Source organism: Python bivittatus, unplaced genomic scaffold (assembly GCF_059951505.1).
Source record: "Python bivittatus isolate LINGU-HERP-01145 unplaced genomic scaffold, Pbiv_v1 ctg000080_np1212, whole genome shotgun sequence".
Taxonomy (NCBI): domain Eukaryota; kingdom Metazoa; phylum Chordata; class Lepidosauria; order Squamata; family Pythonidae; genus Python; species Python bivittatus.
Genome location: NW_028277035.1, coordinates 27,727,678 through 27,741,524, shown reverse-complemented (window position 1 = coordinate 27,741,524; position 13,847 = coordinate 27,727,678). Strand labels below are relative to the sequence as shown.

At 37.5% G+C, this 13,847-nt stretch overlaps 1 protein-coding gene across 6 annotated transcripts in view; it reads left to right on the top strand.

The window, feature by feature from the left end:
• Nucleotides 1-13,847, top strand: part of ARHGAP26 (Rho GTPase activating protein 26) — a 264,334-nt gene that overhangs the window by 106,158 nt on the left and 144,329 nt on the right. For all 6 annotated transcript variants that reach the window (XM_088133702.1, XM_088133700.1, XM_088133699.1 and 3 more), the window contains exon 11: nt 1,196-1,274. In XM_088133702.1, the coding sequence (XP_087989828.1) occupies nt 1,196-1,274 (79 nt within the window). The remainder of the gene's footprint in view (nt 1-1,195; nt 1,275-13,847) is intronic.

The window sequence follows — 13,847 nt, the reverse complement described above, 5'->3', positions numbered from 1 at the left end:
ATTTGTAGGCAGAAGACTCTGTTGATGACTCTATGAGTCTCTGAGAAACACTGTGTGACTATTAATTTTCGTTATAGGGACAAAATACAGTAAAACTAACATTAAAAATTAACTCTCCCCAGAGGAGACATATCATGAAAGTAAACCTTATAGCATGGCCATTGACAATGCAGAAGAGCATACACTGAATTATCTGTAAAAGATCAGTACAGATAAATACAGGAAAAAAATTGTGTCTAGAACTTGCTTTCTTATAACAGGGTTCTAGAGGGGAAGACTTATTTACATCTATAATAAAACACAGTTCATCCTTTGGAACTCTGTCAGCATGAACTACTTGTGATTTGATTCTTATGCTGTTCCTTTTGATGTGAATTCCAATCACTAGTCGTGATCTTAGTGACTTGTAGCTATCCACCTCTCTCTTACAGAATCTTTTGAAGATTCAGATGTGCGATAGAATTCATGTTTTAAAATATATTGAAGTGTTAGTCAATTTACTCAAGATGACTTTCCATTCCTTATCTATTTCATAAATGAGTTTTCCAGCTGTTCTTTTCTTTTCTTTTCCATCAACCAGTACAGTGAAAAACTTGAATGAAAGCATTATTTTTTGAGGCTTAGTTGTGGCAGATTGTTAACTTTGCATCAAAATATTTAATTGATTAACATCTCAGATTTTCTTTTATTATTGAGTAAATTTATTATTGTAGTCAGACTGCCACATCAATTTGAGGGAAGGTGGTAATGATACTTCAGAAAGTTGGATGCTGCTGTAACTGAAGTAATCTGTAGAAATAGGAAAATAGACTGTGACAGAAATGCAAAACCATCAACTTAATTAGTGAGAGAGTTCCTTGGCTGCCCTTTTGTGAAGTTTCTGTTGCATGATTGTATTTTGGCAGCCTATTGTGTTCGTTCTTTTTGATTTGAATTACCTTCATGAATATTTGGAATGCGTTACTTGGAATGTTTGCTTTTTTCCAAACAGATCTATTGAAGTGAAAGAGAGGGAAAAATTGGTCTTTTTTTTTTTTTAATGCCCATAGTTTCCTCCCACTTGAGCTTGAGTTTGAACTGTGGAAAGGTGCATTGTAGCAGCTTTTGCTGAGTTTGCCTGGTTTACCACCTCTGCTTTTCCTATTTCATATTTTTAAACCTGTTATTTACAGCATCATTCCATTCATTTCTGCAGGCCTGGAGTGATTACAATGCAGGCACTTTCTGAAGAAGATCGAAGGCTGTGGATGGAAGCAATGGATGGCCGGGAACCGGTAAGCAAAAATCTTTATAAATAGGTATTAAGTAGTATAATCAAAAGAACCTTTCCATGGTTTGGGTTGCAATTCTTTCTCATTGGATGTCCTATGATAGCTCTGTAGTTTTGCAGAAGAATCCTTTGCATCCTTTGGTAGAATCCTTGAGGCAATTTTCCATTTTCTTTGAAGATAGCATGAAAGCTTCCCTTATGAATACTGTTAAGAAATTTCAGAATATAGCTCAGAGTAGTTCAGATATTTGCCATACATTTAGTGTAAGAATATGGGAGAGAAAACCTGACATAATTATTAGACAAATAAAATATATTTATTCTTGAAGCCTCTAAATGGCCACAGTAGGAATTAATGTCCTTGAAGCTTCATAATATCTTTAGGGCCATAGGTCACCCACTTGTTCACATTTCTGAAGTCTATTTCTGTTATTTTTTTCTCAAGAAAAAATCTCTTATGCTGCTTATTTGAGTAGAACTCTTAGGGTCTATTTCTACAAATTGACTTTGAGTTCTTGCACATAATTTATTTTGATAACTGGCAGTGTCTGTGATGTGTTGGGATACATTTGGGGATGTGATGAGAAGGCCCTGATAGGTTTTTACTTTTGGGGGTTCTCTCCAGAATAACAACAACAATAAAACAAAATACTCAGAGTCAGTCAAGAAAAATGGCCACAAGATGTTTGAACAAAGTTTCTGAAGAGGGAATCTGTCACTCAACAAAGAATAGCAGCTAGTAGCATTGAACCATGAAGGAAAGTGAGAGGATAGGCAGAGAAGATTCCAAGCCCCCGGCATAGACCACAACATGTATATACAATTTGTATATATGTACAAATGTGTGTGGTTTGTGCCAAGTGTTTAGGAATCATCCCTCCCTCTGCCCTTACTCCCACTTTTCCATGGTTGACTGCTAAAGAGCAACTAAGCAGCCATAAATCACTGTTAATTGCCTGTTCAATGCTGTGAGGCATTTGTGAACCCGAAGGAATGTCATCAAGTGTTAACTCTGTGAGATGCCTTCCCCTCCAGAACCAGAAAACCACCAAATAGGCAAAGGTAGCTTATATAGAACTCTCAGCCCATATAGAGTGGATGTAGTTGGATGAAGATGTAGTTGGTAGAAGAGAGGGCAGGGGGAAGAAGGAGCCCTTTCACAACTGATGTTATAACCCATGAGGTTTCAGATTGGATGCTACATTGTTGTCATGTTGCTCTTTTTTATACAGCTCTAATACATCTACTGCTAGATGTATAATAAAGTAGAAGAAGCCACAAACATATGAATGCCTGTTGGAGATGCATAATTCAGCATATGTAGTTGTTAGTGAGAACTCCCAATCTGAGCAGCTGGCAATCTGCTTCAAAAACGTTCAGCAGCACTGCAGATGAAAAACCAGCAGTGTGGTGGGAAGCAATTCACGCTTTTAATATTTAAAGGTCTAGAGTGATTTACTAAGGAAAATCAAACCTTTCTCGGCACGATGCTAGCCTATGTGCTAACTGTGCAAAAAGTGTAATCATTTAAATGTAGTGCATATTTATTAATTTATATAGAAAGAGAGAAAAGGAAAAAAAATTCTCTCCCCCATCTTTTATGCCCAATAAATTAACTAGGAATAGAAAATGCATTTAAATCAAGTGATTGCTTTGAAACAGGTCAAGGAATGCTGTGCTTCTTCAATCAAGTGAATCTATGCCAGATGATTTTATTGTTATATTGAGAATATAAAAGTTTATTCTTTTAATGTAAAGTAGCGTATAAACAGGTCTGGGTAAATACATTGCTATCTAAGGTAGATCAACAAATGGTACTTTCGCAAATTGAGATATACCTTATAAATGTTTTCCCTCCTTTCAGTAAAAGTAGAAAATTAATACTGGGTACAACAAGTGACTTTCAATTGCCAAAGACATCATCATCATCTCTGCCTTGTGGTAGGTCGGCACTCTGCAAATTACAAATCCTTCTGAAAACTAAAGAGGTTGATGGGGAGGAGGGCCATCAAAAACATTAAGTTCTGCTAAGAAAGAAAATAATGAAGACGAGAATAAGCTATCTCCTCAGTCATTCAGTGGCTGACTTGTCTTAAACATCTGGTACCAATTGCACCTTGGAATCCTGATGCTGGCTTGGCCTGAATGTTTACTTCGTAACAGTGTGTAGCCACTATATTCTTGTCTACAGTGTTAACTTTGGATGCATTGATTGTTTATTGTTTTGTATGTAGTTAGCTCTCTATTTACTAAACATTCATATGGCTGCTTTTCATTTTCTTTGAACATTTAGGAAATTGCTTCAGTTATCTGAAGTGTATGTATCAGATTTAAAGATCTCCTAAGGATAGAAACACTGAAAATTAGCAAAGGCATTATTTTTCTTTAAGGTTCTTGAATGCTGAGGTCCTTACTTAGCTTTATTTTTTTTTTTGCACTATATCAGCGTGCACAATCTTTTTCAGGCTCTCAGGAGGGGTGTACTTGGAGCTAGGCAAGGAAGCCAAGAAAAAGAACTAAATTTATTTTTAATTTAAAATACAATTACAATTAATTAAAACCCACCATTATTTAGTGCTTGTCTCTTCTCTCTCACTGAAAATTATAGTTTAATGGCAACTTTTTGGAGCAATTCTGGAGGTCAGATCCAAATTTGGCAGGGTGGGGTTTTTTCTATTTTACCTTGGATTCTCATGTCTGTACTCATTTATACAGAATGAGTTGGTTGAAATAATGTGTTGCTTACTTAAATTATACTCTCAGTTAAATAAAAAAGATTTCAAATTGGCAGTCAGAGCACAACAAGCTGCAGTTACTTGTATATGACTTATACATTACTGTGCAAAAGTTTTAGGCAGGTGTGAAAAAATGCTGTAAAGTAAGAATGCTTTCAAAAATATATATTGTAATTGTTTATGTTTATCAATTTACAGAATGCAAAGTGAGCAAACAGAAGAAAAATCTAAATCAAATCAATATTTGGTGTGACTACCCTTTGGCTTCAAACCAGTATCAATTCTTACACTTGCACACTTCGTACACTTGCACAAAGTCAGGGATCTTGTAGGATTAGAGTCAGGTGTATGATTAACCATTATACCAAACAGGTGCTAATGATCATCAATTTCATATGTAGGTTGAAACACAGTCATTAACTGAAACAGAAACAGCTGTGTAGGAGGCTTAAAACTGGGTGAGGAACAACCAAATTCTGCTACTAAGGTGAGGTTGTGGAAGACAGTTCTGTGTCACAGGTCATACACCATGGCAAGACTGAGCACAGCAACAAGACACAAGGTAGTTATACTGCATCAGCAAGGTGTCTCCCAGGCAAAAATTTCCAAGCAGACTGGGGTTTCAAGATGTGCTGTTCAAGCTCTTTTGAAGAAGCACAAAGAAATGGGCAACGTTGAGGACTGTAGACGCAGTGCCATGGAAACTTAATGCAGCAGATGAAAGACACATGCTTACTTCCCTTTGACATCGGAAGATGTCCAGCAGTGCCATCAGCACAGAACTGGTGGAAACCAGTGGGACCCAGGTATACCCATCTACTGTCCAGAGAAGTCTGGCCAGAAGTGATCTTCATGGAAGAATTGCAGCCAAAAAGCCACACCTCTGATGTGGAAACAAGGCTAAGCGACTCAACTGTGCATGAAAACATAGGAACTGGGGTGCAGAAAAATGGCAGCAGGTGCTCTGGACTGATGAATCCAAATTTGAAATATTTGGCTGTAGCAGGAGGCAGTTTGTTTGCCAAAGGGCTGGAGAGTAGTACAATAATGAGTGTCTGCAGGCAACAGTGAAGCATGGTGGAGGTTCCTTGCAAGTTTGGGGCTGCATTTCTGCAAATGGAGTTGGAGATTTGGTCAGGATCAGTGGTGTCCTCAATACCGAGAAATACAGGCAGATACTTATCCATCATGCCATACCATCAGGGAGGGGTGTGATTGGCCCCAAATGTATTCTGCAGCAGCACAGTGACCCCAAACATACAGCCAATGTCATTAAGAACTCTGTTCAGTGTAAAGAAGAACAAGGACTCCTGGAAGTGATGGTTTGGCCCCCACAGAGCCCTGATCTCAACATCATTGAGTCTGTCTGGGATTACATGAAGAGACAGAAGGATTTGAGGCAGCCTACATCCACAAGAGATCTGTGGTTAGTTCTCCAAGATATTTGGAACAACCTACCTGCTGAGTTCCTTCAAAAACTCTGTGCAAGTGTACCTAGAAGGATTGATGCTGTTTTGTAGGTAAAGGGTGGTCACGCCAAATATTGATTTGATTTGTGTTTTTCTTTTGTTTGCTCATTTTGTAAATTGATAAACATTAACAATTACAATATATATTTTTGAAAACATTCTTACTTTACAGCATTTTTTCACACCTGCCTAAAACTTTTGCACAGTACTGTATCTAATAAGCTTTAATGTGTTTTCTGAATCAAAATTCAATGTTACATGAATATTAGAATACAAAAAAGCTTCCCCCTTCACAAATAATTTTAATTGGCTGACTGCTGCTTACATTTATAAGAACTGCCACCCCAAATACTGAAATGTCTTAAACTGAAAAGCTAGAACTATGGATCAGAACTTGCTCATATATCTAAGTATTCAGTCTATTTTCTCCCCTGGATCTGCATGTTGATATTCAGTTGACTTACAAGATCAGAGACAGAGTGGTGCAAACTATACAGCTAAAATACAGTCTTAATGCAAACAGTAACAGTAGCTGCATCATAAATGAGTTTAAGTCTATGAAATAAAAGGATTTGGAAATAACTTCAGAACTTTCTGTGGCAATTTAACTTCCAGTAGAAAATGCTGAAAATCTTTAAGGTACAAGAAATCAGAAGCACTTTTAATTTAATCATTTGTTTCTATCCTGCCTCTTAATGAAAGAAACTCAAAACAGACCTAAAAATGTAATACAGGACCAAGTAAACAAATATCACGATGCAACCAATGTTGATGGCAAGCTGCTTATTTTCCGTGGCATTCAGAGGAAGTGAAGAAAGAGAAACCCAAAGCCATTAGCAATTATAGCAGGGATCATGGTCACCTCTGAATCATGCTCTTTTGTTTTATTGCAGGCTCATTAAGTTAAAAAAAAAAAATCCTTGTAGTTTCAATACTGTCAATGTGTTAAGCCCTAGGAAAATGTTTTCTGTTTCATCAAAATGATGGAAGAGATTTGCTTCCTTTGATAATATCTCAGCGTATGAGCATTTTTTAAGTTATACAGTAAAGACCATCTTTTTTCAGGCTGGTTTTTACAGTTTATATTAAATCCACTCAGAGAAAATTAAGCTGCAGTGTGTTTTATACTTAAGTGATTTTTTTTTACTCTCTTGCTCACATGACTTTTTTAATCTGTCTCGAGCATCTGGATAGGGCTGGAAAAATGTAAACAACTAAAGCTTATTTTATTCTTATTAAGTTCACTTAACAGAGTCATGTATGTTTTTTCCCCCTTTCTCATTACATACAAGTATAAAAATAATTATTTTACTTGTCATTGCATGAGTGTCCTACCTTTCTGTTTGTATAGACCCTTAAGGAGGCTTACAGGAATTTAAAACTGGGTGGGGTTTTTTTAGGCAATGGAAGAAGATTCACCCAGAATTGTTGAGAAATTGGGAAGCTTTAGTAATGTGAAAAACTCTTTACCATTTATGAGCTTTTGAAAGAGAGACAAAATAATCTTATTATCACATTTAGTCTTTGTATTGGCTGCAGGTGAAGTACCCTGTATGGACTGACCCAGGAAGACAAATCTTTCTATTTCTTCTGAAAGTCTAGCACAGTTGCAAATGCCCTAAACTGTTGCCTTTTTGAAAGTCAAGGAAAAAGCTCGATTCAAAAAGCTATAGACTGATGAAACAAGACTTGTACAGAATACAGAGACTTGTACAATTTTGGCTACAAAGTCAAAATTGCTCCCAAGGAGTGCCACAGAACATTTTGTCCACTAGATGGGGAAATGCCATTTGCTGGTTCTGTCTGCTGATCTGGTCCTGAATCTCACAAGAATTTTGGTGTCAGGGCAGAACTTCATATATGATTAAAAAAAAAAACAAACTGTTTCCTAATTTCAGTAATGTATTCTGAAAGGAGTAGGAGGAAATCAGACATAGGGATCAAAGCTCACCTGCTTTATGTTTGAACTTTTGACACTGCAGATTACAATGACTTTTTTTTTTTTTTTTAAAGTACCATGTTGGAAATTGGAGTACCATTTTCTCCAGTCTCATTCATGGAAAATGTCCTTTTAGCATTAAATAAATCCCACTAATGCATCTGGGACACAGTGGAAATCCTCTGCCTTTCCTAGATCCAGGAATTTTTTTTGCAAGACTTCTGTTGCAGTACACTGCTTGCAGTCCTCAGCATTTGGTTTCCTTCTGAGTAATGACCAGTGGCTGATGAGAAGAGACTATCTGTGCACAGCTGCTAGCCTGTCCCTCGTGGCACGTTTCCTCTACCCAAATTTCTTTGGCTTTTAGAGCATTTCTATTGCCATTTGAATTGGAATCTTCTGATCTTGCAGCTACTGACCTGGTTATATTCTCCCTGACAGCACAACATTATTTCTCTAGTACAAACCGAATGCAAAATACATTAGAGGGGCATAGAACTCCAACAGATTAAGGTGAAACCTTTCACCACTCTCCTCCTATCATTTAAAGTGTCCAGAAATTCCACTTGCTCAGAATTGTCAAACGTTACCAAATAGGGAATGTTTTCTGAATGTTTGCATTTGCATGCATATGTATACTTACAGACAATTTTTCCTTCTCTCTCCCTTGCAAGCTTTCCATTCCCCGCCCCCATCCCTTCTATTCTCTTATTTACTTCTGCCAACTATTTTTTTGCCCACTCCCTTTGTTTTTGTTAAAACGCTGGCAGCACAAAAGTTTGCTTAGATGAAGAAACAGATGCAGATTTCTTTTTCCATGGAACCATCTCTCATCTGTTTCAAAGAGGAGCAGTGTGAATTGGACTCTCTGGAAGCAATTGCTGCTGGACTTGCTTGTTACCATGGTGACCTGTTGTCACTATATTAATGACTCTCAACTCCTCTCCAATGTTTTTGTGGCTTTTCATGTTGCCAAATAATCTTTCTTTCACTTGGCTTACATGGACCTAGCAAGTATGATTCTTTTAGCATGACCCCAGCTTGCCACGCCTGTGTGTGTGCATATGGGCTCGTAGAATGGGTCATGCTTCAAATCTCATTCAAGAAATCTGAGCTGACATTTGGTTCACTTATTTAGAATAGTAATTCATAATTATCAGCCCCTTGTGGCATAAGCGCAGGGGGTCGTATGGACTTTAGCCCACAAAGCAGATTAGAACTTCAGAGGCTGAAAGTAGGTGTAAAACAGTAAATAACACATGGGCTTTGGGAGCCATTTACATGTATGCTGAGAGGTTCAGAAATGGGTTTCTGAATGGCAGTAATTAAGATGCCTTTCTTTTCCCTTCTCTGAATGTGGATCAGTGGAGTCCCAGAAAAGAGTCAGAAGTGGCTTTTTTAAACATTTTCCATCAATGATGATGATTTTTAACGGAGCTCTTAGAAATTTCTTCAGAGGAAGCCATGGCATCTGAAATCTCTGTTACGAGAATGTAGACATCAGGAATCAAGCTTTACTTGGGGGATATACCACTTCAAGTTTTAGATCACTATTAAAGAGAATTTGACAGAGTTCAGTTGGTGGTTATGGGAGAGGAGAGGCTGGGCCCTTGGCCACTTTATCAAGTCTTCCTGGGCTTGGTCCTCCCACCTATTCTGTTTAATATTGATATGAGGCCACTAGAGAAAGTCACCCACTGGTTCAGGGTGAGACCTGTTGACATCCAATTAGGTATGTCCAACCCAGCCCACATGGGACATGTGATACAAGTTCTCTGCCTTGAGGCTGTGAGAACCCAGATAGGAAGAAAAAAGCTTAAACTCCATACAGATAAAATGGAGTGGCTATTAATGGAAAGATCTACTAATTCTAGGAAGATACTATTATCTCCTGATGGGGTGGTTTTTCCCCTTAAAAAACAGGTGTGCAATTTGGAGGTCCTTCTGGACTCACAGCTTCTGCTAGAAGAACCAGTAGAAGGCATGGCCAGGAAGGCCTTTGCCCAGCTTTAGCTGGTACAGCAGTTTTGGCCTTTCATGGAATGAAGCCCACTAAGAGGTCACTCATGCCATTGTCAACTTCTACTGTACTTCTGTCTGTCTGAGGTTGCTCCTGAACCTGGGGACATCAGCTGGTGCAGAATGGGGCTGCATATGTCAGATTTTTTATTGTCATGTGAGACCCTTGTTATAGGAGCTGCATCAGCTGTTAGTTTGTTTCCAGGTGCAATTCAAGTTGCCAGTTATTCACCTTAAAGATCTGTATGGTTTGGGCCATTGATATCTTCAAGTCCACCTATCCCAGATAGCAATAGAAGAGAAGTCCTCCTATCCCAGATAGATTCTGCCTGTCCATTATAACGAACCAGATCATGCCTGCTGAAAATCCCCCCTTATTGTGAGAAATGGTGGGAAGGGCATGAGGGGCATGTAGGTGGATATTCTCTGTGGGGGCTCCCTCCCTATGGAACAGCTTGCCTTCTGAGACAAGAGTGGCCCTTTCCCTCACAGTTTTCAACAGACTTGTTAAGAGGTGGTTTTTCTAGAAGGACTTTGAAGTTGATTTTGATCTGAGTGAGACATGGTGCCAGAATTCTGTTGTCTGTTTGAAACTGTTGTTCTTGCTTTGCAATTCATTCTATTTTCTATCTAATAATATATAATTATTATGTAATTTTAATTGCATATTGCTTAGAGTCCTTTGGTTGAAATGGTATACAAATCTTGTAAATAAATAAATGGCTACTAAATACGGAAGCTCCAAGTCCAGAGGCAACGTGCTTTGAAAGACTAGGAAGACAGTGATCTCATTGATAAATAAGAAACTGAAGTTTCTACTATGGATCTAGTATAATCTACCCCAGATTTTGGATGAGGTCATGGTGGCTTATATATAAAAAAGACATACTTGAAGAATTTGAAAGTTATGAATCCCACTATAAAATGAATTGTTTGATTTGCCAGACAGTTGTGCAAATCTTAAATTATTTATCCCAAAAGCTTATCTCCTTATTTGTCTGATGCATTTCTCAACATACAATGCATTTATTGAGTAAAAAAAAAATGCAAAATTTTAAAATACATTATTCTCATATCAAATTCCTCTTTGTATGCAATTACAGAATTCATAGATTAATTGGGTAGAGTGCATTTATGAATAAAAATCTGATGCATTCAGTTGATCCATCTCTCTCTCTCTCTCTCTCTCTCTCTCTCATATAAAGTACAGCAAATTTCAAAGACCTGAACGTGTTCAAGGTTAAATTTAGCTACAACTTTAAAAAAAAAGCAGAAAATTGTATGTGATGTGTTTGTTTATTTTAACAGTAGTTAGAAGCATTACTAATCCTATATCAAATAGTATGTTTCTCTTCTTTCTGTCCCCAGTTTTTCTTCAAAATAAAATATGTCCTTGTCATGCATAGCTAGTACATGGAGCCTTTTAATTGTTTATTCTCCTTGTGTAGAATTGGCCAACTGAGAAGTAGGTGCTGCTCATGAATAATAATCACCTCAGCTCTATAGCAGAGACTCAACATCCAGATGAGCCTCTCTCTGATAGCCAGAGAGAGATACAAATATATAAGCAAAGAATTGGTCCCTGTAGTCTTGCCTACCATCTTTCTGTAATCAGTTGGTTCATGTAGCACATGTTCTCAACTAATCCTGGTGATTTCTCTTATTCTTAATCAACAGCAAACACTCCATAAGGAGAATGCAAGTTCACGGGATCTGTCATGGCTCACTGCCAGAATGAACTAAAGTAGTTGAGAATGTCATGGATGAATACTGTTGTATCTGTTTTATATGCATATACAGTATTGCTTCAGGCACTTCCCCAGTGCTCCTCCTGTGTGAGTGGCTTACTATGTTTGTGGAAGGAGTGGGGAGCAACATCATCGTAGGCTGCTACACAGCAAAACTGTACTTACAAATTCTTTTGTATAAGACATTTCTAGTTCTGCTTCAACAGATTCTCTTCAGACTTTTAGAAGAAAATATGGAGGTGGTTACTAATTTCTACGGCTGCTTGAAAAATGTGCTTCTGCAACCTTCTGTCACTATAAAATTACTTTTTATTGCTGGACTTCTTCAAATATGGTTGGACCAGCTCCTGTACCACTGAATCCATGATCATAAAGCAGACTTTAATAGATCAGGAGAAATCAGGAGAGTGGCAAGTACTGCAGGTATAAATTTAAATTTGTTCTCTTTAATGTACATCCACCACCCAAGAGGTGTGCTAAAAATAATTTGTGAATAAGCTTTTGTTTATATGTATGAAAATGTAATTTCTAGTAAAGAACTGAAGGTCAAACACTCTGTTCTATTAATTATGTAACATGCAGCTGCTCTCTTGTTTTTTATTTCAAAAGAACAGAGTACTCCTGATAGGGCCTCAATCTCTAAGCTTAAATGTGCACCTAGCTTTTAAGTTGGATCTTATTTACTGATGTTCTTCTTTGGAATTTGGTCAAACAAGGAAGGTTTGGGGGAAGACGTTAGTGACCGATTTCTTGTTTGCACGTGTGATAGTGTTCATGGCCTTCATTGACTATGCTTTCCGGTGATTTATCAACCATAGCCTCATATTCCAGTCTTCCAAATACTTTGGCTTTGGGTGACTTGTGAAAAGGAGCAAGTATTACAATGATATCTGAGTGTGTATGTGTGGAGTTTTTCCTTTTTGGAACTAAGGTGCCTGGTTTAAATTTTTTGAGAAATGTATTCCTTTTCTCCCAACTGGAATATGCATTCTCATTCACCAGGGTTTTCACTCCTCCCCTCCTATAAATGCATTTGGTGCCCCAAATCACTGTTTAGCTTAGATTGGTTGTTGTGGTTTTTCTTTTCTTTTTGTTTGCTTAATTTAGCTTGTCTGGTGAAGGCAACCCATTGAACTTTGTTTGAACCTTGAATTCAGCTTGCTTACAGGCTGATTAGATTTGGAACGCCTATTGCTGACAGTGCAAATGTAATAGCATTGTCTGAGGAGTTTACAGTTGGACAGTTCTGCTTTAAAAGGAGGTCAAAATGGTTGGTACTTCATTCTGTGCCTGGTGAATTAGTAAACAACATCTGCCTCTGTTGTCTGAATTTTTGATTCTTTTCATTGCCTTTCATAATTTGGCATGAACTGAAGTAGGAAAATTAGGGTTTTCCATTGAATTTTAAGCTTTATACAGTTTAATGTTTGACGTGTGAACCTTCCTAGTGAAGCTAGGGAGAAATGCTTCCACTTAATGTATTTGATGACTGAAACTCAAGAGTATATTTCCTCTCCTGATATAATCTGATATCTTCCCAGGTGACAGCTGGGGAAATACATTCTGGCAAACTGGGTTCATTTTTTAGTTGCAGCTTTTGAAATATCTAGGCTACCTTGATACTCCATCCATTAGTGTACTTTAGAACATAATATCAGTTGTACAATAAAATATAATATCAGAATGAACAGAATTCTAAATCTTTAGAGAAGAAAATGCATTTTCCTCCCTGCAGTTGTGAACTTTATAAAAAGTTAAAATAATTCTGGGCTGCTTGTGAGAGAAAGTCTGTAAAAAAAGTAGAACTGCCCTGAAATAGGTTGCAAAATAGGCTGTTCTGTAAGTAAATTATGATTAGGAATTTGTTAACTGATAACAAAGAGAAATCTCCATAACGTCTATTCGTACGTTCTTGTCCTGTCCTTTGCAGCACCTCTCCTTCCTCTTCTTGCAGCAAAGCTTAGCGTGTGTGTGTGTGTCTTCAGATGCTTTCTTGACATTGGTATTGGTTTCTTTGCAATGAAAGGCTTTCAGTTCATCATTTTTGGTCCAAAGCGATTGTCTCATATTCTTAAAGGGAAGGGTGGAGACTGCCTTAAGAGCAGGTCTTAAGTTTTTCTGACAAAGAGCACCGTCTACATTATCTAAGAAGTTAATAGCGCGCTGTGTGTCTTGTTTCTGGCCTGTACAGTATTCAGATACTAAGGAGGTGAGTGAATAGGATTAAAGAGAATTATTTTCCTTTGGGTTTTTCTTTCCTGACATACATTTGGACTGGGAATAAATTTTACCATATGATATTAACAATATGCTGGCCTAAAAATATTGCCTTTTCTTTAGCAGCCCCCAAATAACTGAAGTTTTCTGCTAAAAGTTTAGACATCTTCAAAGCAATACATTTGTATAGTAAACATATGAGTAGGAAGTGATGAATCCTGTCATCCAGTATGCATTCCTGCAGCTTGATTTTATACATATCTATGTATGTAAGGCTTTGCTTTATATGATCAGAAGCTTTTTCTAGAGCAATTGATAAAGGTTTCTGTTCTTTCATAAATCATGGTCAGGGCACATTACGGAGGGAATGGCTTATTCACCTCGTATACATTCATTGTAAAAACTTAAAAGATTTACATAGTCCTGCTTTTTAACAAATTTTACCAATGT